At 40.1% G+C, this 26090-nt stretch overlaps 1 protein-coding gene across 1 annotated transcript; it reads right to left on the reverse strand.

Moving 5' to 3' along the window:
• Positions 1 to 737: 737 nt before the first annotated feature.
• C5H4orf51 (chromosome 5 C4orf51 homolog) lies at positions 738 to 26090 on the reverse strand. Its single transcript, XM_061191037.1, has 5 exons — positions 25864 to 26090; positions 20999 to 21123; positions 3200 to 3273; positions 1730 to 1804; positions 738 to 845 (listed from the first exon to the last, which is right to left on the reverse strand). Exons 1-5 carry the CDS (start codon positions 26088 to 26090, stop codon positions 738 to 740), a joined length of 609 nt encoding a protein of 202 aa, XP_061047020.1.

Raw genomic sequence — 26090 nt, forward strand, 5'->3', positions numbered from 1 at the left:
AGAGCCGGAGGAGAAAGAGCAGGAGAAGGCGGCGGACACTAGATCCGGCGGGGGAGGAGAATCTTGGAGGGAGGAGGAGGACCTGCGGAGAAGCGGGAGGCGAGCGGACGGGAGGAGCCGAGAGACGAAGACGGCGGCGGGGAGGGGCCGGGCCGTGGGCGGGGCGGGCCGTGGGCGGGGCTTATGGAGGCTCGAGGCCCCTCCGAAGGGAGCCGAGGCGAGAAAGGCCGCGACTCGCCCCGCCCCCAGGCTCCGCCCCCGCCGTGACGCCGGCCGCCCCTCCTCTCCAGCTTGCTTCCCGGCGGCGCCTCGCGCGGAGGAAGACCTGGCGGTGCAAGGCTGCAGCTCTGCCGGCTATTGCTCTGAATACAAAAGAGCCTTTCTCACGCCCCTGCGCCCTTCCCGGCCCGGGACCCCCGGACGGAAGGGACTGGCTCGTTGGACGCTGGAGCCGACAGCTGTCGGGGCCACACCACCATTTCTGTGGTTCTTGCAGAGAAGTGTGGTTCCAAGTATTTATTTTAAAGGAAATTTTAATAATGATTATAACGATAACTTTTGTCCCCTCTTCCAATTTAAGAGAAAAAACAAACTGAGGGATGAAGGCGTTTGAAGCCCCGGCAAGTGCCCCAGAAAGCTAACCTGCCCAGGTTCGGGTCTTCCCGGGCCCTCTCATACCTCAAAGGCGTTAATTAAGCAAGCTCGGGGCCTCCAGCTTTGTGGCTTCGTTTTCCGACTCAGCTAAATGATGAGAACGGTCCTCCCAGACTGTAAACGGAGTATTGATCAGCTTCTGAGTCTTCAGATGAGCTAGTCTTGTTTGTAGAATTACATGGTCCCCGAAGCTGGAAAAAAAAATGGCCTGGTTGTCAGCACTCGCCCATCCGCTAAGGTTACTTTTTTGCACAGAATTGGGAATTAAATTGCCAAGACATCGGTAACGAGCAGGAATTGGGATTGTTCCTGCATTTTCTTCCACCTCCTTTAACCTTCCTATTTCATGTATCGTGTCTGTGTCAGGAAGCCCAGATCAATAAGCAGGAGAGGAAAAAGAGGCAAGAACTCTTGGAATCAATAACCGAACCATCCACTGCTTCTCTACTGCCCCTTAAATCATCCTTTAGCGGTAAGATTTTTTCCCCCTGTCTTCCCTACCATCCCTGTAGTCCAGACATTCCTGGGCGTGGATGTCTCTGCTTTCCAGTGTTACATCATGAACTTCTTGAAGACAGGACCCAGAAATATAAATATGCAGAAGATGGTTACCAAAAGCATTAGACACCAAGCAAATACTTTTTAAAGTGAGAATACTGTTAATGATGGTTGAAATTTTCATTCAGTCCTTACTCATTGCTGAAAATCTCATTCAGTCCCTACTTGCTGCTGATGCAGGAATGTGTACATTTTACATCTCAGTGCTTGTTCCCATTCCCCCAAATATAATGCCAATTTTTTTTTAATTAAGATTTTTGCCTTGTCCTATAAATTACAAGTTGTGATTTATTCTTTACTCAGAACTCTAGGCCCAAGGCTTCCCAAACAAGTACCCCATATTAATTGTGTGGGGTGTACCTGTGTGTGTGTGTGTGTGTGTGTTGTACTTTTAGCCTGTTGCACCATATAAACAAGAGCAGGATGTAATGTCATTAATTTGTCGGGAATTGTTGACTAAAAAGAAGCTACTGTGAGTATAGAAAATTCACTTTAGGGGAGGGGGTCGGGGAAGCACCTCGAAGAGACAGGCAACTGTTCCCCGGAACAGCTGCGGACACTGGCAGCGGAATTGCTTGGCATCAGTACAACTCTGTGCAGCAAGGGGGATTTATTTATTTAACAATAGTTCATGATTCTCCCGGGCAACTCCCAGGAGGCCAGCCAGCAGTAAATATACTTTCAGGAAATCAGCTACCCTTCCTAGAAGCAGGCATCAACCCTACAGGGAAGAGAGGTCCCTGGCTGCCCGCATAATACAACATTCAGTGGACTGGCCAGCTTCAAATGCCCCCGAATAACTCCCTCCACAGCCTGCCACAGCCCTGCCCTCCCGTGTTAGGAGGGTTACCTGGTAACTTTCTGGAAGGCCACCATTAAATAGATTAGCTACCTGGGAACGGAGGTGGGCCGTTCAACCCTGTCCCATTAACTAAATTTATCAGATAAGCTAGTTGGTGCCACAGACTAGGATTTTCCAAAGTGATATGTATATATACTGGTGGTTCTTATGATAATGTTAGGTGGTACTTGAGTCACATTTTTTATTTTAATGGTCAGGTTTTGTTTTTGGTTTTTTTTGGCCTCGCCGTGGTGCAGCAAGCGGGATCTTAGTTCCCCCACCAGGGATCGAACCCGTGCCCCCTGCAGTGGAAGCTTGGAGTCTTAACCACTGGACCACCGGGGAAGTCCAGGTTTTTTTGTCTAATGCACATAACTAGCATACCAAGCCCATGGTATTGTAAATATAATTACTTAGGGTGAGGCCACATTTTTTAAGTCAATTTAAAGAGAAATCTTAATAAGCAAAAGTAATAGGATAGCAGAAATCGTTGTAACTTTTATATTAAATGAGGTAAAGTCAGTAGGGTGCTTGTAGAAGCCAGTTTTTATTCTTTCTTTCTCTAGAAGTGTCTGCCAGAACTCTTAAGATATAAGAAGAATCCCACTTTCACATCCTGTTAAAAATTACTGGGTTTTGAGAATGGCTGAGTAGGCAAGACAAAGCCCCTGCTCTGGAGGGCCATGTCAGGGGGAGCGGGGACCGGAGATGTTGGGTAGCAGAACGGGCACATGAGGAAGCTGAGCCCAGGACCCTGGACACCCACGGTGGGTCCCCAGAAGGGGAGGACAATCTGAGAACTTATTGCCTTTTTCACAAGAGATGGAATCCAGCAAATCACTGATGTCACTGATGAGAATTTGGACCATACGAGAGAAATTCCAGTCCCTAAAAGCCTCTTTGAGGCTTGTTTCCAAAATAACTGTAGAGATCTAGACAAGAAATGTTCATGATGCTTTTGGGAAGACTGCTGATCAGAATAGTCTATTTCTATAGTCTTTCCTGTTTATCACATGATTGTAAATTGTGGATTACCTTCACACCAATTCTAAACATACACACACCTCCACCCTCACGGCTACACTGTGCAAAATTACTGACGCTCCCAGGGATCCACTGTTGGGTGACAAGTGAAAAGATTCTTACATGCTTCAGGAACTCTCTCCTTAGTCGACTGTACTTCATCAGGTTCTCAGATGCTGGCTTTTTAATTCTCACATCTGGCATGAAGAGACAGACAGCCAGTGTGTAAGTGCTCGTGGTAGAGTCTATCATAGTATGAATAAATGAACTGTACAGACATTCCTAAACCATTTTTTAATCAATAGTTCATACACACTACCTACCTCACACACACACACACACACACACACACACACACACGCTACCCTCCCACCCCGACCCCCAGCTTCTGTCAACATCACAACCTTTTCACAGATACACTCTTTTTCAGAGCTGCTGCTAGCAGCGCCTCTGTGGGAATCCTCCCACTGTTTACTTCTGCATCCTACCATCCTTACAGTTAGGTTAGGAGAGGTACGTGCAATGATGTAACAAAGTGCATGATGGGAGGAAGGAGGCAAAAATGCAAAAGGCCTTAAATGACTTCAGACTCTGGAATGGATGAAGATATCGGATAAAGATCATAATTACAATAAAAGCAGAACATGAATGTAAAGTGGTAGTTTTGGATTGGACTTACAGGTTCTTTCATAACTTGGAGGTGCTAGAGGAAAATCCCCAGACAGAATTTGGTGCGCCTGTGAAAAAGAGAGATAAAAATAAAACCAACCACTTTCACAATCGAAACTTAATAAAATTCCTTTTCCACTGTTGTGTTTCCACTGTGTTGTCCTCCCCATTCAAAAGGCATTTGATACTGCTGTCAGCAGCCACTATACTAACAGATACTAGCAATAGAATAGAAAGACAAAATTGGAGAAAATATTTATAAAATTGCTATCCTTATATGCAAATAGCTTACACAAGCCAATAAGAAAAAGCTAAACACCCTGGTAGAAAAATGGGCTAAGGAGGTGAATACAATCACTTCTCGTTGCTCATGGATTCCATATTTGAGAATTTGGCTGCTTGCTAAAATTTATATGTAACCCCAAAGTCAATACTCACAGCACTTCTGAGATTGTTCAAGGACATGCCCAAAGTGGCAAACAGTTTGAGTCACCTGACCTGCACAGTGTCGATGGAGGTCCAACAAGAGCACACTCTTTCTTGTTTCAGCTCTCATACAGTAAACAAAGTGTCCTTTTTGCAGCCCATTTAGTGCCACATGTTCTGCATTCTCATGTTTTTTGTTAATGACTTCACTGTTTAAAATGCCCCCAGGTGCAGTGCTGATGTGCTGTCTAGGGTTCCTAAGTGCAGGAAGGTTGTCATGTGCCTTACAGAGAAAATACGTTTGTTAGATAAGCTTTGTTTAGGTACAAGGTATAGTGCTATAAGTTCAACGTTAATGGATCAACAATATATATTAAATAAGGTATTGTTAAACAGAAACACGCATAAAACAAATTTACATATTGATCAGTTGGTGAAAGCCATATGACCAGAGGCTCACAGGAACCTGACCCACCATTTCCCGTAGGAGCAATAATAGTTCAGTATTCAGTGATTCAGTGTTAGTGGAGACTTTAGAAAAGATAACTACGTTGAATAATGAGAACTGACTATAAGTCACAAAAGAGCTACGAATAACTAGTAAACAGAAGATGCTCAACCTCACTGATAATCAAAGAAATGAAAGTTAAAAGGAGACTGAAATATCTTTATCAAATTAGAAAATATCAAAATTATTTTTTAGAGCCAGTGTTAGAGAAAATATAGGAAAACAGGCACTCTTGTGGACTGCTAGTTCATAAGGCCAATTTTCTGGAAGGCAATTTGGCTGTACATCAAAATTTAAAATAAGCATACCTTCTAACCTAAGAATTCTACTTATGGGAAAGGACTCTGAGATGATGATTGTACAATTATAAAAATTTACATTCAAATTTACTGATCCCAGCATTATTTATAATAGTTACAAATTTAAAAAACCTAAATGCCCAGCAACATGGCATATTTTTAAATTGATACATCCAGTCAATGTAATATTATGTATCCATTAAAATAATGATTGTGTTAACATTGAAGATGTCCATGAAAAATAAGTGGTTAAAGCAGATTACAGAGGACAATGGATCCCATCAATGTACTCTAAGTGTATGCCTGTGCGCATCTTTATGTATGCATAAGTGTAGAGGGACGTTTCTAAGGAAGTTCACTAAAATGTTAATGGTGATTATCCCTGGGGAGAGGGGAAGGATTTCAGGTGACTTTTACTTTTGTCTCTATTTCTCTGTATTATTTGAAAGTTTTCAATCAGAGGAAAGCTGTTTTTGTTTTTAACTGTCAACGTAGTATGTATCGTTATTGTCACACATGGGAAAGAGGAAAAGTTGGTGACTATTAAAAAAACTACAGTATCATCAGTTCACAATTATAATATTGGTTATCTCTGTTTCTCCATCATCTAGAGGAAAGCTACACACATAATAAGCACTCAGGAATAAATGTTTAATGAATGAATATATTAAACAATAACTCCAACTCCCTCCAGTTTTTTTTTAAATAAATAATATGCAGTATGCAATCATTTAAGCTCTACATGTAAATGATCACTGAGAAATGTTGGACTTACCACTCCATGCTTGACATCAAATGAATTTTTAAAGGAACTGGTTATATGAAGGAATACTCCTGCGTGCAAATGAAGAAGGAAAACCAGGATCAAGCCCAGTGCTAGAATAAAATTTCTTACATTCCCCATTAGGCTATACCAACAAATTGTATACACATCACTTATTTCCCTTTAGAATTTGACCAACAGAAAAGTAAGAGGTAAGACAAAGCTATAACTAAAAGTTAAGTCATAGTAAACATTCTGGAGCTTCTGGGGTGGCTGGGTAAAAATGTTTGTTTTTTATGGTACATATTTCAATATTATTTTAAAAAGAAAACCATACTGATAATAGCTAAGAAGACATTGAAATTATCTGAGTCTATAATAAAAAGTGTTATCAGAATAATTCAGTTTTATATGTCCTTTGACTTTCTCTATGAGGTTTTCCTGAAGTAAGTCTAAAATAGGGACTGTGTTTCAGTCTTTATTAATTTTCTTAAATTTTAATTCAGCTACAAAATAATTCTTTATGTCCCCTCTCCTCCATAAAAAAGAAAAGTTAACCTTTCAAATGCTCTACATTTTAAAAGATTTTAATTTTTTAGAGCAGTCTTAGGTTCACAGCAAAATTGAGAGAAAGATACACAGAGTTCCCGTATACCACCTGCACCCACATATGCATAGCCTCCCCATTATCAACATTTCCCCTCCAGAGTGTTAACCATTGTTACAATTGGCACACTTACATTGTAACATCATAATCACCTAAAGTTCACAGTTTCCATTACAGTTCACTGTTGATGTTGTACATTCTATAGGTTTGGACAAATGTATAATGGCATGTATCCATCATTATAGTATCATACAGAGTATTTTCACTGACCTAAAAATCCTCTGTGCTCTGCCTATCTATCCCTCCCTATACAAATTTTAGAATCACTTTGTTGATACCCACAAAATAACTTGCTGGGATTTTGATTGGGGTTGCACTGAATCTAATTTCAAATTCCACTTGTTCATTGCTGGTATATGGGAAAGCAATCAACTTTTGTGTATTAACTTTGTATTTTGCAACCTTGCTATAATCACTTGTTACTTCCAGGACTTTTTTTGTCAATTCTTTTGGATTTCCTACATAGAAAATTGTGTCATATGTGAACAAAGACAGTTTTAGTTCTTCCTTCTCAATCTCTATACCTTTTATTTCCTTTTTTTGTCTTATTGCATTAGCTAGTACTTTCAGTATTATGTTGAAAGGAGTGGTGAGAGGAGAATCCCTGCCTTGTACCTGATCTTAGTGGGAAAGCTTTGAGTTTGTCATTAAATATGATGTTACCTATAGGGTTTTTTTGTAGATTTTCTTTATCAAGTTGAGGAAGTTCTCGTCTTTTCCTAGTTTACTGAGACTTTTCCTAGTTTACTATCATGAATGGGTGTTGAATTTTGTCAAATGCTTTTTCTGCATCTATTGATATGATCACGTGGGGTTTTTTTTGTTTTTGTTTTTTGCTTATTGATGTGATGGATACATTAATTGATTTGCGAATGTTGAACCAGCCTTGCATACCTGGAATAAATACCTCTTGGTTGTGGTTATAATTCTTTTTATACATTGTTGGATTTATTTGCTAATATTTAGTTGAGGATTTTTGCATCTGTGTTCATGAGATATGTTTATCTATGTATCTCTTGTAATATCTTTGTCTGGCTTTGGTATTAGGGTAATGCTGGCCTCATAGAATGAATTAGGAAGTATTCCCTCACCTCTTAACCTCTGAAAGAGATTGTAGAGAATTAGTATAATTTCTTCCTTAAGTGTTTGGTAAAATTAACTGGTGAACCCATCTGGGCCTATTGCTTTCTGCTTGGGAATGTTATTAATTACCAATTCAATTTCTTTAATAGATATAGGCCTATTCAGTTTGTGTATTTTTTTCTTGTGTGAGTTTTGGCAGCTTCTATCTTCAAGGAATTGGTCCATTTCATCTTGGTTATCAAATTTGTCAGCATGGAATTGGTCATAGTATTCCTTTAGTATACTTTTAATGTCCATGGGCTCTGTAGTGATTTCCCTTCTTTCATTTATTTCTGATAGTAATTTATGTCCTTTCTCTATTTTTTTCTTAGTTAGCCCGGCTAGAGGCTTATTGATTTTCTTGATCTTTTCAAAGAAACAGCTTTTTGTTTCCTTTATTTTGTCTCTTGATTTCCTGTTTTCAAATTCATTGATTTCTACTCTACTACGTATTGTTTCTTTTCTATTGCTTACTATGGATTTAATTTTCTCTTCCTTTTCTAGATTCCTAAGGTGGAAACTAAATTGATTTTAGATCTTTGTTCTTTTCTAATATATGCATTCAATGCTATAAATTTCCCTCGAAGCACTGCTTTTACTGCATTCCACCAAGTTTGATAAGTTGTGTTTTCATTTTCCTTTAGTTCAAAATATTTTAAAGTTTCTCTTGACCTTTCCTCTTTGACCCATGTGTTATTTAGAAATGTATTGTTTAATCTCCATGTATTTGGGGATTTTCCAGTTATCTTTATTCTATTGATTTCTAATTTAATTCTACTGTGGTCTGAAAGCAGACATTCTATGATTGCTATTCTTTTAAATTTGTTAAGGTGTATTTTATGACCCAGAATGTGGTCTATCTTGGTGAATGCTCCATGTTAGCTTGAGAAGAATGTATTTTCTGCTGTTGTTGGATGAAGTTATTTAATAGATGTTGATTATATCCAATTGATTGATATGTTGTTGAGTTCAACTATGTCCTTACTCATTTTCCTCCTTCTAGATCTGTCCATTTCTGATGGAGAGGTGTTGAAATCTCCAACTATGATAGTGGATTCATCTATTTCTCCTTTCTATCAGTTTTCACCTCACATAGTTTGATACTCTGTTGTTAGGTACATACATGTTAAGGATTATTATGTCTTCTTGGAGAATTGACCCCTTTATCATTATTATTATTTAATGCCCTTCTTTATCCCTGATAATTTTCCTTGCTTCAGAGTCTGCTGTGTCTGAAATTAATGGAGCTATTCCTGCTTTATGTTTCATTGGTATTAGCATAGTATATTTTTCTCCATCTATTTACTTTTCTTATAGCAATTATTATGGTTTGAAGTGTTTTTTTTATTTTTCATACTACAAGCATCTCAAAGCTTTCTCAGTTACTTAGTTTGCATTGTAAGCATTTCTCTTCTTTTTTTGTAAGCATTTATTTTCATTTAACTTTGTATGGTATTTCTAAAACTTACATATGATGAAAATCAAGTAATCCATCCATTTACTTTCAATCTATATGTGTCTTTATATTTAAAGGGGGTTTCTTGTAGATAACATATAATTGGGTCTTGTTTTTTGATCTACTGATAACCTCTTGTCTTTCAGTTAGTGTATTTAGACCGTTGATGTTCAAAATGACTATTGATACAGTTGGATTAACATCTACCATATTTGTTATTGTTTTCTACTTGTTGCCTTTATTCCTATTTTTGTCTTCCACTTTTTCTGCCTTCTGTCATTTTAAATGAGCATTTTATATGATTGTATTTTGCTCCTTTCTTAGTATAATAATTCTACTTCTTTTTTTTTACTTTTTTAGTGGTTGCCCTAGAGCTTTCAATATGCATTTACAGCTAATCCAAGTGTAGTTTCAAATAACACTATAGCACTTCACGAGTATACCTTATAATAATAAAATATTCCTATTTCCTCCCTCCTGTTTCCTGTATTATTTCTGTCGTTCACCTCACTTATATATAAGCATACATATATAAGTATATACATAAGACATATACATATACATAAGCATACATAATTGAATACATTGTTACTACTATTATCTTTGAACAAACTTATCTGTTAGATCAATTAATAAGAAAAATTAAAGTTTTTATTTTACCTTCACTTACTCCTTCTTCGATGCTTTTCCTTTTTTTTAATGCAGATCCAAGTTTCTGACCTATATTATTTCCTTCTCTCTAAAGAACTTAACATTTCTTGCAAGGCGGTTCTACTGGCAAAAAATTCCCTCAGTTTTTGTTTGTCTGAGATAGTATTTCTTTCTCCTTCACTTTTCAAGGATAATTTCACAGGGTATAGAATTTCAGGTTAGTGGGGTTTTTCTCTCAACATTTTAAATATTTCACTCTCTTCTTGCTTCCATGGTTTCTGAGAAGAAGCTGGATATGATTCTTATCTTGTTTCTTTATAGGTAAGGTGTTTTTCTTCTGTGGCTTCTTTCAGGATTTTTTTCTTTAACTTTTACTTTCTGTAGTTTGAAAATGATATGCCTATGTAGAGTTTGTTTGTTTGCTTGTTTTACATTTATCCTTCTTGATGTTCTCTGAGCTTCCTGGATCTGTGGTTTGGTGTCCAACATTAATTTGTGAAAATTCTCAGTCATTATTGTTTTATATATTTTTTCTATTTCTTTTTCTGGTGTGCCCATTACACCTTCTATAGTTGTCCCACAGTCTGTTCTGTCTTTTCTGTCTTTGTTCTCCTTGCCTTTCCGTTTTGGAGGTTTCTATTGAGGTAACCTCAAGCACAGAGATTTTTTCCTCAGCTGTGACCAGTTTTCTAATAAGCCCAACAAAAGCATTCTTTCTTTCTGTTATACTGATTTTGATCTCAGCATTTCTTTTTGGTTCTTTCTTAGGATTTCCACGTAGGCTTATATTGCCCATCTGTTCATGCATACTATCTATTTTATCCATTAGAGCCCTTAGAATATTAACCATAGTTGTTTTAAATTCCTGGTCTGATAATTCCAACATCCTGCCATGTCTGGCTCTGATGCTTGCTCTGTTACATCAAATGTGTTTTTGCCTTTTAGCATGCCTTGTAATTTTTTCTTGATAGCAGAACGTGTTGTACCAGGTAAAAGGAATTGCTGTAAATAGGACCTTAAATAATGTGGTGGTAAGTTGTAGGGGGAGGGGAAGCATTCTATAGTCCTATGATTAGGTCTCAGCCATTTAGTGAGCCTGTGCCTCTGGACTGTGAACTTCACAAGTTTTTCCAAGTTTTTTTCTTCCTGCTTAGGTGGAACAGAATGGCTAAAGTGGACTGGAGTTGGGTATTTCTTTTCCCACATGGAAAGCTAGGGTAAGCTGGAGTTGGGTACTTCCCTTCTCCCAGGTCAGTTAGGCTATGATAATACCCTGGCAGATTAGGCTCTGGTTAACTAGCTTCTCATGAGGGTGGACCTTGTTAAGAAGAATACAGTGCTCTGGAGTATTTCAAAATGGTTCCTTTTTCCCCTCCCCCTGCCCGAAGCACAAGGGGATTTTTCTCTGATATTTACTGTGGGTACCTGGTCAAGTTCCTGGGGGTAAATCTCACAATACTGTAGGGGTTACCCTATGCCTGGGTCCTTTTAAAATTTTTCACTCTCAGACTTGTCTACATTGAGCCTCTAGCAATTTGTCAGCAATTACTGTTCAGGTATTCCAACCCTGGCACTGGTTCCTGTAGTGGCTTCCACTTGTGAGACTCTGCTCTGGTAAGTTGCGACTCTCTGAATTCACCTGTCTGTCTCTTCAATCTTGGGGGTGGCGGTTTTCCCTGTGTCCTCACCTCTCTTACGGATCTAAGAAGAGTTGTTGATTTTTCAGTCTCTTCAGCTTTTTACCCATTGTTAAGATGGAGTGGACTCTTTCAAGCCCCTTACATGCAGAACTGGAAGCCAGAAGTCAAGGTAAATTTATGCCTGGAACATTCTTCCATGATACACAGCTTATACTCTTAGAATCAGAGGGAACCAAGACTACGCTGAAATTCTAAAGCTATACATTTTTCTCAAGGTCTGAAGAAGCTCTAGTGTATTTTTTAACAATTTTATTGAGGTTCACCCGCATTCCATATTTCGTTCTTTTTATTGGTGGGTAGTATTCCATTGTATGAATATATCAGATTTTGTTATCCATTCACCAACTGATGAATGTAAGGGTTCTTTCCAATTTTCGCTACTATAGATAATACTGCAGTGAACATTCACGTGCAAATCTTTGTGTAGACATTTGTTTTCATTTCTCTTGAGTGGGTACCTAGGTGTGGAATTGTTAGATCCTACTGTAAATTTATGTTTAACTTTTAAAGAAACTGTCAAGGTGTTTTCCAAGGCAGCTGTGCTACTTTACATTCCCACCAGCAATGAATGAAGGTTCTGGTTTCTCCACATCCTTACCAACATTTGTCTTTGTGATTATAGCCATTGTTATGAGGAAAAAATTATAAGTTATAAATTTCCTATAAGATGAAAAAATTAAATTTGATTAAAAGTAAATAAAAATTGATTTAAAAAGGTAAAGAGGGTCTGGTTTGGCATAAAATGATGGGGCCTGGTCAACAGGGATGAGTGAAGGGAGAGGAATAGCATTTGGCAGATACTCATTATTTGTGTTATTTTATGCTGATAAAAAAAAACAGGCTATCTTAAGCTAAAGTCAAATAAAGAGTTCAATAATTATTTAGCTAAATTCAAGAAAAACTCACTTTTTCACAGCGGCAGTTAAAGCATGTGGATAAGAAGTTTATCCTGCATAATTAGCTCTGATTATTCCATTGGCTGTAAATCCTTAGCCTTTCAAAGCTCTATAAGACTTTTATAAATCCTATAGGCCTGCCAGAGGCTTTAGGTAGTTTTTTGTCACCCTTCCTTTCAAGAATTATATGAGATAATCATTAATTACTAAATTATATGATTTTATAATATAGAAGTTTTATAGAAAGTAATTTTGAGGCATTTGATGGATTATAGGGGGAAAACAGGCATTAGAATTTGTGCTAGACCACTGCATGAGGGATTTACACATTTATGTTCATCTTTTAGCCAAACTTGGTCATTTTTCTAACTGAGCTAGAAACATCTCTCATTTTCTTCAGTCTGTTTATGGAGAAGAACACCAGCAAGGTCCCATATGTTGGAGTTTGGTCAGCTGACGATTTTTTTTCTTTGCAAGTTAACAATTGACAAAATAGAGCCCACAGTGCAACTTGACCTTGGCAGTTTTAGCTGGCCTTTTAATTAAGGACATTTAACATTACTCTAATTTGCTACTGCGTATCCACCTCCCTGCTTCCACTTCCTCCTCCTAGAATTGCAACCAAATTGGGCAATTTTGTTGATGAAACTAACAATGTCAGTAACGGCCAACAAATTCTACCTTACATATTAGGTCCATAAATCTTGCACCAACCCTGATGGAATGCCACAGGTATTTGGTTTTAAAAATGAATTATCAAAAAAGCAAGTGTGGGTTTGCGAGCACCGCTCTTTCAGAATCAGAGAAGCTCAAGTTTGGAAATATTCTTGGTCTTCAAATCATGTAGTCCACCTACTGGGTATCTGTCATTGTACCGCTTTCAGCTGTATTTGTGATTCCGTTTTCTTAGATTAGGGGATCATATGATCTCCTACCTACCCATCTCTGAGGTCCTTGAAACTTTGAGTTCCTTGAAATGAAGCTCCATGAACACAAAACATAATGTTGGAAAGTGAAGAAAAATAGTTTTTAACCTTTTTGGAGTACTGTGGTCTTAAATTGTATGTACACAAAAGAGGAGAATTTAGATCAAAGATTAACAACACTTAACCAAGAGTCCATGGACACCCTGGAGGGATCCAAGAGGTATGCATTGTTGGCTTGTAAAAGTGTCTCAATGGATGTTTTTCTGAAGATAGGGCCCAGAGCTTTCATCAAGCTTTTCAAAGTGCCTCAAAAATATAAGGTATTTCAAAGAGAGAAATGCTAACCATTGGGATAGATGACAGAGTGAATCTTTTCCTGACAGATTTTTAAGAATAAGGTATTTAATGGTCTGTATATTAGGTAAAAATTATTCTATCAGTATTAAGTTTCTTACGTGTGATAATAGTATTACAGTTATGTAAGAGAACATTTTTTTTTTTTTGCTAAAAGAACATTCTTTTTTTTTTTTTTAGAATTTAGTGATTTATAATTTATTCACAAAATTGTGCAACCATCGGCACTAATACCAGAACATTTCATCACCTCAAAAAGAAACCATATCCCCATTAGTCTCTTCTATTCCACCTATGCTCAGGCCGTGGCCACCACAAATCTACTTTCTGTCTCTACAGATATGCCTATTCTCAATATTTCATGTGACTGGAATCATACAATATGTGCCCTAAAAGAACATTCTTAATTCCTAGGAGTACATGCTGAAGTATTTAAGGATATACTGTTATTATGCCTGTAATTTACTCTCAATAGTTCAGCAAAGAAGTACTATATACAAGTATCAATAGGGAGAGACTGAGATAAAGCTATATGTTAACAAATGTGGCAAAATGTTAACAATTGGTGAATCTGGGCATAGAGTAGGCAAATATTGGTTGTACAATTCCTTCAACTTCTCTATGAATTAAAAAAAAAAAAAATTAGGACTTCCCTCGTGGTCCAGCTGTTAAGACTCCACGCTCCCAATGCAGGGGGCCCAGTTCGATCCCTGGTCGGGGAACTAGTTCCCGCATGCCACAACTAAAGATCCTGCACTCCGCAACTAAGACCTGGCGCAGCCAAATAAATAAATAAATATTTTTAAAAATCTTTAATTGTGTATAATAAGGCATTCATCTATCTGCCTTAATTTCATAATTATAGGCAAAGAAGTGCTATTATCATATTTTATAGATGGCTAAAACCAGGCAGAAAAAGATTAAGAAAATCAGGCAGCAGCATCCCAAATTACATTGGAGCCGTAACCAAGGACAGACCTAAAACCTATGTCTTCTTCCCATCTTCTCCCCACATAGCTCCAGCCCATCCTGTAGGCAGACCCATGGCTTGTTCACACAAGCCCCTGAAATCACTGTAGTGCCCACTGTCGTGCTATCTTTTAAGTTCACGGGCAAAAGCAATCGCAGCCACTTCCTAGTCGATGTTTTGCTTGAACAGCAAAGTATGCACAGTAACAGATGGCATCTTGTGACCTTCTTAATAACAGGCTTGGCTGCCAATGTTCCCTTGTGTCCAGTCTCTGCAGGGAATTTGGAAACTCTTGCCTTACACTTGAATATTTTCTGACAAACACATTTAACCATTTATTAGACTGTTTCCTGATTTCAAATAGAGGAAAACAAAATTCCCAACTCCTGAAAGGGGCGTTGGTATTCCCTGGGTCTGGGGGCCCATCCTGGGATTCTTTGGGGTGTGCTGGCCATCATCCGGCGTATCTGTCATTTTGAGTGTGGTGAGGACCTCAGTCCCAGGCAAACCGCTTCCCAGGCTGCCTAGATTTATGGGTGGCCAACCTAAGCTTTTCTCTTTCTGTAGTTTAAAAGAAATGTCTGCGCTTCCCACAGCCAGGCATACAAATTAGCCAGAAAACAAACTAAATCCTGGCATTAGAAGGTCCCTCTGCTGTGACAGCCCACACCAGGAGTGAATTCGGGAGCCCCGTGGTGGGTGAGGCTTGTTCTAAGCCTCTTTGCTCCCTTCCTCGGGCAGCCGTGCTGTCGAGCTCCACAGCGGGAGTGGGAAGAAGAGGAGGAGGGCGAGGATTAGGTGAGGGAGCAGCCTGCCCGGCGGCCCTGCTGGTCCTCTGCTCTCCTGCAGGGGCAGCTCGCCTTTGTTAATAATGGAAGGCACACAAGAGTGGCCCTAGGAGAAGCCAGGGAGGATATTCATGTCGAAGCCTGAGGAGTCCTCTTCTCCCCCAGCAGGATGAACCTGAAGGGCTTGCACCAGGAGGAGTCCAGGTACAAGTCACATCAGTCCCCATCAGGCAACAGGTGTGTGTGGGGGGGGATGGGATGGGTGGAGAAAGTGCTAGAACATTCTCAGTGCAGGTGGTAGGAGTGCAAAGTGTGGAACCTCAGGGATAAACAACTCAGGTGACAGGCACAAGATGGCGTGAATTCACACGCAGGAGGAGATAGGTAGGAATTAGGTTTCTGTTTGGCGGGGTGGGAGGTTTCATCTGGGGGTTTCTCCTGGTAGCTGAGGCGGAGGAGGTGAGTCTTTCCTGTTGGCCCCAATTCTGGCCTTTGTAAAAGAGGATGCCTTGGAGAGGGGCGGCCCTCCTGATGCCTCTGCCTGGGAGATGCTGGCCTGGGTGTGGAGGAGCCCGGATGACGAGCTGCGAGTCTCTCCCAGGACAGCTGGGGCAGATTGCCTGGTGTGGTGGCCATCTACCCCTTCACTGTTCCATCCCGGGGCTGGCCTGTTGCTCCTTCCCCAGGCCGACCAGCAAACCTGCAGGAAAAGTCCCTCTCTTCAGGAATGCCCTAACCCATCTGCCCCCCACTTCACTCTGGGGCCCCAGCCTCCAGAAGCAAAAAGCTTTGGAAATGCTCCCAGAACAGCACAAGGGGGCACATCCCTGAGACGTTATGGAAACAAGGTGAACAAAGCCTGGAAGCCACAGACACCCACATCACGAAGAAGAGGAAGGTACTCCTTTGCCTCGGGCGCTGCAGGCACCAGCTCTTCTCCCGCTCTCTTTCCTCTCTCCCGCTCATGCCAGATCCTGTTCCCCGTCACTGGTCTACACGAGTGCGTGTGTGTGTTTCAGATTTGTGCCTTCTTCAGCCTGTTACCAAGCCTGGGCAGGGGTGGAGGAGCGTGTACGTCTAAAACCATGCACCAAAGGCAACAGTGCCATATGCTAGTTTTCATTCAATTTTTTTTTTTTTTGGCCAAGCCGCGCTTGGCTTACGGGATCCTAGCTCCCCAACCAGGGATTGAACCTGGGCCCTCGACAGTGAAAGCACGGAGTCCTAACCGCTGGACCACCAGGGAATTCCCTCATTCAATTTTTAAAGTATTACAATTTTATATGCTACTACAAAGGATTTTAAAGCCTGCCTTTGGAAACACAAGTTTTTTTTTTTAACATCTTTATTGGAGTATAATTGCTTTACAATGGTGTGTTAGTTTCTGCTTTATAACAAAGTGAATCATTTATACATATACATATGTTCCCATATCTCCTCCCTCTTGCGTCTCCCTCCCTCCCACCCTCCCTATCCCACCCCTCTAGGTGGTCACAAAGCACCGAGCTGATCTCCCTGTGCTATGCGGCTGCTTCCCACTAGCTAGCTATTTTACGTTTGGTAGTGTATATATGTCCATGCCACTCTCTCACTTTGTCACAGCTTACCCTTCCCCCTCCCCATATCCTCAAGTCCATTCTCTAGTAGGTCTGTGTCTTTATTCCCGTCTTGCCCCTAGGTTCTTCGTGACCAATTTTTTTTTTTTTAGATTCCATGTATATGTCTTAGCATACGGTATTTGTTTTTCTCTTTCTGACTTACTTCACTCTGTATGACAGACTCTAGGTCCATCCACCTCACTACAAATAACTCAATTTCGTTTCTTTTTATGGCTGAGTAATATTCCATTGTATATATGTGCCACATCTTCTTTACCCATTCATCTGTTGGTGGGCACTTAGGTTGCTTCCATGTTCTGGCTATTGTAAATAGAGCTGCAATGAACATTTTGGTACATGACTCTTTTTGAATTACAGTTTTCTCAGGGTATATGCCCAGTAGTGGGATTGCTGGGTCGTGGAAACACAAGTTTTTGAAAGGTTGCTTCAGTAAAAACTACATTCTAATTTTTGAAAGTACTTTATGAATTCCCTTTGGGAAGACAAATTCTGTGTAACAAACTGCCTCTATAAGGAAATATACTGTGGGAAAGAAAAAGTCAACCATGGAAGGTCCATAAAAACCACTGTTCAACATACAGTTAAAGGACATCTGGTTTGTACTGAGCCCTGTCCTGGGTGCTGGAGATAGAGAGACAAACAAGACAGACAAGTTCCTTCTCTCATGAAGCTTATGTTCTAGAAGAGGAAAGAGATAACAAGTAAACGAATACAATAATACATGGCAGATTAGGAACTAAGATGGAAATTAAAAATGGAAAGAGTGTGAAGAACTGACTTTAAATGTAGTGGCCGGGGGAAACCTCTCTGAAGAGGTGACATTTAAATTCAAACTTGAAGGCTACAGCTCAGCAGAGCTGAGATCATTGCATTCCAGCAAAGAGAATGTATGTGCAAAGGTCCTGAAGTGGGAAATGGCTTAGCAGTTTCAAGTTTCTGAAAGAAGCCAATGTAACTGGAACAGAGTGATCAAAAGCGGAAAGGCATGAAATGAGACTGGACAGATAGGCAGGGTCCCATTTGTGCAAGACCTTACAGCCTTGGTAAGGAATTAGGATTTTATTGCAAGTGTGACAGGAAACAGAGAAGTGACATCATCTTGTTTATGCTTTAAAATCTCCCCGTGTAAAGACATGACTTATGGGTGGTCTGGTGAGTTCTGTTTACTTTTATAAGTCTCTTGAGGTTTGGAGAAGGCTTCGCAGGAGAATAAAAGTGAGAGTGAACGAATAGGAGAAAAAGAAGATGTTAAAAATGGACACACACACTCTTGAAGTAACATGACAAACCATACTCATGTTGCCCTCTTAGAATATTATTTGGTTCTTGTAAATATTTTCCTGGATTCTGTCATCCTTATAAAAGGCCATATACCATAAAGAGAGTTCCAGGTAGCTGCTTTAGGGACTTGGAATTTGTTATGTGTGGCTAGGGAATATCCCAAGAAGATCTTACACATGCTGTCACATCTGGGCTTTGATGCGGTCATTCTATAAATAACCTCTTCCCTAGTACATACTACGTCTCCTGGAAGAACAAGAATCAAAGAGCCCAGTGTACCCTTTTGCAAGGGTAAGTTGGGCTCGTCCTGGAGGGACACAGGCATGGCCTTAAGAACGAGAAGAGGGGAAGGAACAGCCCGTGAGAGCCACCACAGGCGCCCCGCACCCCACCTCGCTCTTCATAAATTGCTTCTGCTGGAGAGAAGCTTTTCAATTAAACAAAACTTGCTAGAATCTGTCTTAGGGAAAGTTGAATTGTTGAACAGTTTCTGTCTGTGGTATTGCAGTTTTAGGATCCTTGATTTTAGTTTTTATTAGCGATTGCTTTGTTCTTTGAACGTGAGAGAGGAGCATATGTGGGGCCAAAGAAGGGAAAAGCCACAAGCACATCATTTGGAAAGAAAATTAATAGTGACGCAAAAGGAAAACCCGACTTAGTGTAGGCAGAACAAATGAGACGGAACTCTTTGAAAGGCAGTCATGAAAAAGAATTTGAGAACGTTTTTCCTCTGATGATGTGAATCACACGTAAGAACAGCCTGTCTGATTTGCATATCTATGAATGGACACTTTTTAAAAAAAATTTTAATGACATCTCTCATCTGCTATCAATTCTTCTTCGTTCTTTTTTTTTAAAATTTATTTATTTTATTTATTTATTTTTGGCTGCGTTGAGTCTTCATTGCTGTGCGCGGGCTTTCTCCAGTTGCGGTGGGCGGGGGCTACTCTTGGTTGCAGTGCACGGGCTTCTCATCGCAGTGGCTTCTCTTGTTGCGGAGCACGGGCTCCAGTAGTCGTGGCTCGCAGGCTCTAGAGCGCAGGCTCAGTAGTTGTGGCGCACGGGCTTAGTTGGTCTGCGGCATGTGGCATCTTCCCGGACCAGGGATCAAACCCGTGTCCCCTGCGTTGGCAGGCGATTCTTAACCACTGCGCCACCAGGTAAGTCCCAATGGACACATTTCTACAAAGAGACAGTCAACAGACCAATGTCCACTAGTGGTGAGCAAATTTATCCAGTGAGCTTGTACTGACAATCTGATCCTTGGCTTCACGTTTTAATTCCCTTCATTAGAAGCTTCTAGCACAAAGTTGATCATCCAAAAATTAGACATGGACATTGAAAAGAAGCACAAAGGGAAGTTATCCTCTGGCCAAATTAAATAATTCTACTCTGACGTACTGTCACCTCTTAATGAAGAGTGTAGTCATCAGTTAAATTAAAATGACCATTTGACAAAAGTGAAAAAGGCAACATGGGCGAGGTCCATTAGTAAGTCATCATTATGAATACAACATTTATGTCCTTTCTACCTTTCCTCTACCAATACTTTACCATAAAGACAGGAGAGGAGATATAGGAAAACAAAGCAATACCTATGGTATAGTGGTAAGTAATTTAATTTCCCCTACCCTAGCTCAGACTTGTCTCCCAGCTATGTAGTGTGTTTCAGTTTCATGTTTATTACTACAAAAGGGGAAAGAAAGTCTTTCCTGACTTTAACAATAGCACAGATGGTTAGCTGTCCTGTCTCTTGCCTCAACAAACCATAGAGGGACACATAAAACCCATTTCAAATGCACTATTCCCATAAAGTTCAATTTTATTAGGAAAGCCAGCAGAATAGTGATGGTCCATTATTTAGGAGAACCCCATGAGGCTGCAGGATGGTTCCTGACACCATCCACCCTCCTCCCACAACACATGGGTACATACTGAACAACAGATACAACAAAAAGTATTAACAGAATATTTTATAAGGTGCTTTAAAAATCCTAATTTGAGATAATCTTTAGTCTTATTAAACCTTCAAAGATTGAACCCTGAGAGGTGGAAATTATATGAGAAAAACCTATTGTGTTTCTTCCCCCAAAATCAGAGTGTGTGGCAGGAGGGCCAGCTGTCCCCTTCCACAGTGTGCAGTTGTTACTGGGAAGAGTCTACCCAGCCCAGGAATCTAAACTCTCTGGCATGTAGGTGGGGCCTTGTGACCGCTTCTCCCACTGGAATGTGAGCATATGAGATGCGAGTCATGTCCAGGCTGAAATGGTGAAAAAGCAGGGGTGCCTTCCCTACCCTTTATCCCCTCCCGCCAGATGGAGAGAAAGGACTCTGGGGCCCCAGGGGATGTGGAAACCCAAGATGAAGGAAGTCTGTGTCCTTAGATCACCCTGTGGAAGGTCTGTCTGCAAAACACCCTCCTGGGCCTTTAGATGAAGAAAAAAACTGTGTTTTAATGTGTTAAGCAACTGGAATGTGGAGGTTTATCTATTATAGCAGCTAGTGTTATCCTGATTTAACTAAAACGGGGTGGAGGTGGGTATAGATTAGTAAATGGAGTTTCCTAGCTGGTGGTTTATAATGGTTTGGTTTTTCTTCCCAGTTCTTTGATGTACCCAGTAAAGCTCAGATTCCATTACCTAGAGCTCCAAGCTCTGGAAGAAGGTACATTCTGGGACTAACATGGAGGAGGAAGTTTTTTTGCCCTGGAATAACTGTTATTTTTAAGAGCGACAGATCCAGAGTGGAACATGCTCATTTGCTTGCTAGAGACGCCTTGCCTTTAGTAGGCAAATGGAAACCATCTGGATGACAATCAAGAACATACAAGTTATCAAGACAGCAAACTTGGTCAAAGGGCTGTGCTCAGAACTGATCATGTTGCACTTAGCTTTAACATCTGTGGTCTCTTGGAGACCAGCCCTGCGGGCAAAGCAGTTTGTCAATGACATCCTAAAGAGAGCAAGTACAAGCTATAAGCTTATGGGTTTAAAAGTCACAGACTATGGACTTAACAGGGCTTTTCACTCACCCTTTCATCTGATTTCTTAAACTTCGATGCTTCTTCTCTTCCTCTCTTTCCACTCTCCCAACCGTAAAATCTCATTAAATCAACCCAAGTTGGACTTTCTCATTGTCTTCAGTAATTTGTTTGGTCCCTGATTTGTCATAAAAGGGTAAAATGTTCAACTTTTGTACATGAAAATCTCAAACATTAAGTTCAAAATTGTTTTCACAGGATTTCTGAGACTTTCGCTAGAGAGTTGTTTTCAAAATAAGTGCTATGGGGCTTCCCTGGTGGCGCAGTGGTTAAGAATCTGCCTGCCAATGCAGGGCACACGGGTTCGAGCCCTGGTCTGGGAAGATCCCACATGCCGCGGAGCAACTAGACCCGTGAGCCACAACTACTGAGCCTGCGCGTCTGGAGCCTGTGCTCCGCAAGGGGAGAGGCCACGACAGTGAGAGGCCCGCGCACAGCGATGAAGAGTGGCCCCCACTCGCCGCAACTGGAGAAAGCCCTCACACAGAAACAAAGACCCAACACACCCAAAAATAAATAAATAAATAAATAAATAAATTTATTTTAAAAAAAATAGTAAGTGCTATGAATGGAATAGGAAATATTACAGTAATTATGTTGGTTTCCCAGGAAAACTTAGAACTTAGTAGCAACGGGGTAACTTGGGGATTCACAGATGCTGTGTCTATCTTTCAAAACATATCTGTATTTCAGTTTCCCTGAATCCAGATATGACACTCGTTTTAGTCAAGCAGTTGGCTTGGCGGGAAGCACAGTCATCAATTTCTAGAGGGCAACACATGGTGGCCATTGTTTTAGGGCCTCTGATTGGGGGGAGGAGGGTTTCCAAGCTCCGGGGACCTGGAATGTGTGTGTGAGGTAAGGATAGAGGGGAATTATCTCAGCCTAAAGAGTCCTAAAATGCTCCTGGACATGTATTCAGCCCACAGGCTAACCCTAATAACTCCTGAGATGACAGCTGGTGGCCCACCCTGTATCTTTCCTCTCCTAACCTACAGCAGCAATTGAATCACTAGAGGGTATTAATTTTTAAATGTACATTTCTAAGCCCAACCCCAGTAATTATTTTTCCAATAGGTTTTGGGCAGAAGGTCTGAGGCAGGTAGTCAGTGGGCCAGTTTCCTGACTTCTATGGGAATCATTTCTTTGCTTCTCCTTATATTTTTTATCACCCAGGCAGATATACCCAACACTATAGTTTGGCTTAGACTGTTTTTTTTTTTTAATTTTACGTAAATGGAATAATACAATATATATTGCACCTGGCTCAAAATGCTAAATATAATGGTTGTGTCATTACAAGGTGTAACCATAGTTTGTTCATTTACACTGGCATTGTATGATCACAGCACTGTCTATGCATTCTGCTGTAGATGAATAGTACATATTGTACATTTGGCTTGTTTTCAGTTTTTTGGCTATTATGAAAAATGCTGCTATGAACATACTTGTACATGTCTCTTGGTGCATGTGTGACAATGCATTTCAGCTGGGTATATACTTAGAACTGCTAAGTCCTAGGAAATTTATAGCATCAACTTTAGAAAATAAGACCAAACTGTTTTTCTAAAGAAAACAATTCAATGCACATTCCCACCAGATGTACATGAGAGACCTCATTGTTCTACACTCTCACCAGCACTTAGTATTAATGGTGTTTTTAATTTTAACCTTTCTGGAAGATGACATGAGTAAGCTCATTGTGGTTTTAATTTACATTTCCTGATTACTAATGTGGTTAAGGACCTTTTGATAAGTTTATTGGTCACTTGGATATCTTGGTTTATGAACTTCATTTCAAAGTCTCTGTTCCATTTTTCTAGTGGGTTGTCTTTTTCCTACTAATTTGTAGGAGTTTTTTATATGTATCATAGTTATGAGCCCTTGGTCAGTCACTGAATTGAAAATCTTTTCTTCCTCTCTGTAGCTCGCCTTTTCATACTTGTAAGGGTGTGTTTTGTTAAAGAGAACTACTTAATTTTAAGATAGTCCCATTTACTTCACTTTTTCTTTGTGGTTAGTGCTTTTTGTGTCTGTTTAAGAAATCTTTGCCAACCTCAAGATCAACAAGATATTCTCTATGTCGTCATCTAATGGATTTGCTGTTTTGCCTTTCACACTTAGGCCTCTAATTCATCTGGAATTAATCTACCTGGGATTGCAAACACGACCTTTCTCTACTGTTCTGCTACCTTTCTCATAAATAAGTGCCCATATATGCATGGTTCTGTTTCTGGGCTCTTTATTCTGTTCCATTGGTCTATTTGTTATCTTTGTGCCACAATGCCATCCTGCCTTAATTACTGAGGCTTTATAGTAAATTTTGTTATCTGTAGAACAAACCCTCTTACTTTGTTCTTTTTTGAGAGTCTCCTGGCTATTCCCTGGCCTTGAATCATCTTGTCAAGTTCCACAAAAACACCTATTGGAATTGCATAAATCAATTTGGGGAGAAATAATATTTTTATAATATTTAGTCTTCTAATCCATGAACATGGTTTATCTCTCCATTGACTTAGATCTTTATTTTCTCTCACTAATGTCTTATAGTTTTCTGTGTGGAGATCTTACACATCTTTGATTATCTTTATTCTTAAAAACTTGACATATTTTAACAAAGTGGCATTTTTTTAAAATTTCATTTTAAAAATTGCATCTGGCTCAAATTAATTAATCTACCTGGGATTGCAAACACGACCTTTCTCCACTGTTCTGAGTGTTTTCACTGGTAAGTGAAAATTTGGTCTGGTAAGTACTAATTTTCTTTTATATTTCCTGTTTTTAAACATTCATGAAAATTTTGTATCATTCTCCTTCCTTTATTATAAAAATTTTTACTTTCCTTTATTATAAAAATGTTTCTGCTCTCCATTCTACCTGTGTTATAGGCATACCTACTTTTATTGGACGTGGCTTTATTGTGCTTTGCAGATACTGTGTGTTTTACAAATTGAAGGTTTGTGGCAACCCTGTGTTCTCAGATGATGGTTAGCATTGTTTTTAGCAACGAAGTATTTTTAAATTAAGGCATGAACATTGTTTTTTAGACATAATGCTATTGCCCACTTAACAATATAGTGTATACATAACTTTTATATGTACTGGGAAACCAAAAAATTTGTGTGACTTGCTTTATTGGGTTACTCACTTTATTAGACCAAACTGCTATATCTCCGAGATCCGCCTGTACTTTTCTATTGCTGCTGTAACAAACTAATGCTCCCTATTTGTCCCGTGACCTTTTAGTAAGCCCTGGCACAGTGCCTCTTCATTTCAGAAGCATGATCCAACATGCTGCTGCTTTTTCATTCAGGGATTTGTCTTTATAAGTACCAATGCAGAAGGGAAAATCATTGCTTTTCAAAGAATTTGGGACTCTTCTGAAAGGCCCAGTCAGAGCTCTCCCAGTTTTCATATTTTCTGGGTTTGTATACCTCAAAGAGTCCAAGGTTGAGATAGGGAAGCAAGCATTGCCTTGAAGATTCCCCTGCTGGCCTAGAGGTGCCTCAACATTCACAGAATTAGCAAAGGGACTTCCAAAGTTAACTGAGGTGTCAACATACTCGAGAGCTATTAAAAATGCAGCTACTGTGTAGTTCACTGGAATACACCAGACGAGGCATCCAATTGCAAAGTACTTCTGAGACATTTTGGCTTTAAGCATTGTTTTGGTAATTTGGAAAGCCCTGGAAGGCAAAATAACTAGTATTTGTTAGGGTATTATTTGAATTATTCCTCACGTCTCAAGTTGGAGCCAATAATCCAATTGATTTTCAAATAGATTTCCAGAATTTGGACAAGATATTTGACAACCTACAGAGGGAAATATTGCATTACGAATCCTCATCTTTTCCACATCCTCACTTAATGCTTTCTGTCTCAAACTCACTGAGTTGCTCGCAGCTCTCAGATAACACCTGGGATTAAGTGCTCGCTGCCTTTGTGCACTGTCTCCTCCAGGCAGCCCTCCCTTCTCTCCCCACCTCCTAAACCAGCTCAGAGGAAAGCTGCTTTACAGAGATCTTTCCAGAAACACAATACCCCTCCACCCCCCACCCCCGCCACAGACACTGATAAAATCAATCTCCTTCCCCTGTGCTGGTTACTTATTTCTGTGGTTTCAGTTACCATATGAAACTGAAATTAAATGTTTTCTGTGGGCCTGTCATAGGGCTTGGTTTATAGTAAACACTCAGAATATGTCTTTCGGGCCCCCAACACTTGAATTCATCCAGAGACAATTCATGGTGGAGGGCAGAGGAGGATTTAGTCGACGTTCCTCCTGCTCCGAGGGAATTTTTCAATTCCCCAAAGTGGAAAAACTAGACAAGAAACAAAGTGAAATTCTCAGAAGCACCTCTTTTCTGAGCAGAGAAGACAAAATATCTACATCTTAACCGAATACTCATACTTTAACTTTTCAAGAGTAAAGGTAGTTGCGCATAATTTTAGGAGTACTAAAGAGAGAATACAAACATAATTTCAACTGGTGACTGACATTTAGCTCTTCCTCCCCCTGACATTTACCCAGGAAAATATACAGCGCGGAAGTCTACAAAGTGTCTCAGGGTTGACAATACCCTCCTCCTTCTAACAGCATTCTCATCTAGTTACAGTGACATCGCCAGGGGTGAATCACAAAGGAATCTTACTGGTTACACTCAGGCCAGTGCTGTCCTGCTTGAAGTCGGCCGCACGTGGAATCATCCAGCTGCTTTTTCCAGTAACTGCCTGCGTATGTTGTTACAGACGAATCTGACCACCTTGTTTCATTCTGCCAAGATGCTCCAGCCTTCAGTCGGATCAGATCAAACTCTTGAGAAGTAAGAGAGCTAAAGGGCAGAAGAATTTGTGGAGTCAAGTAGAAGAAGTGTGACAT

The sequence above is a fragment of the Eubalaena glacialis genome, chromosome 5 (genome assembly GCF_028564815.1).
Source record: "Eubalaena glacialis isolate mEubGla1 chromosome 5, mEubGla1.1.hap2.+ XY, whole genome shotgun sequence".
NCBI lineage: Eukaryota > Metazoa > Chordata > Mammalia > Artiodactyla > Balaenidae > Eubalaena > Eubalaena glacialis.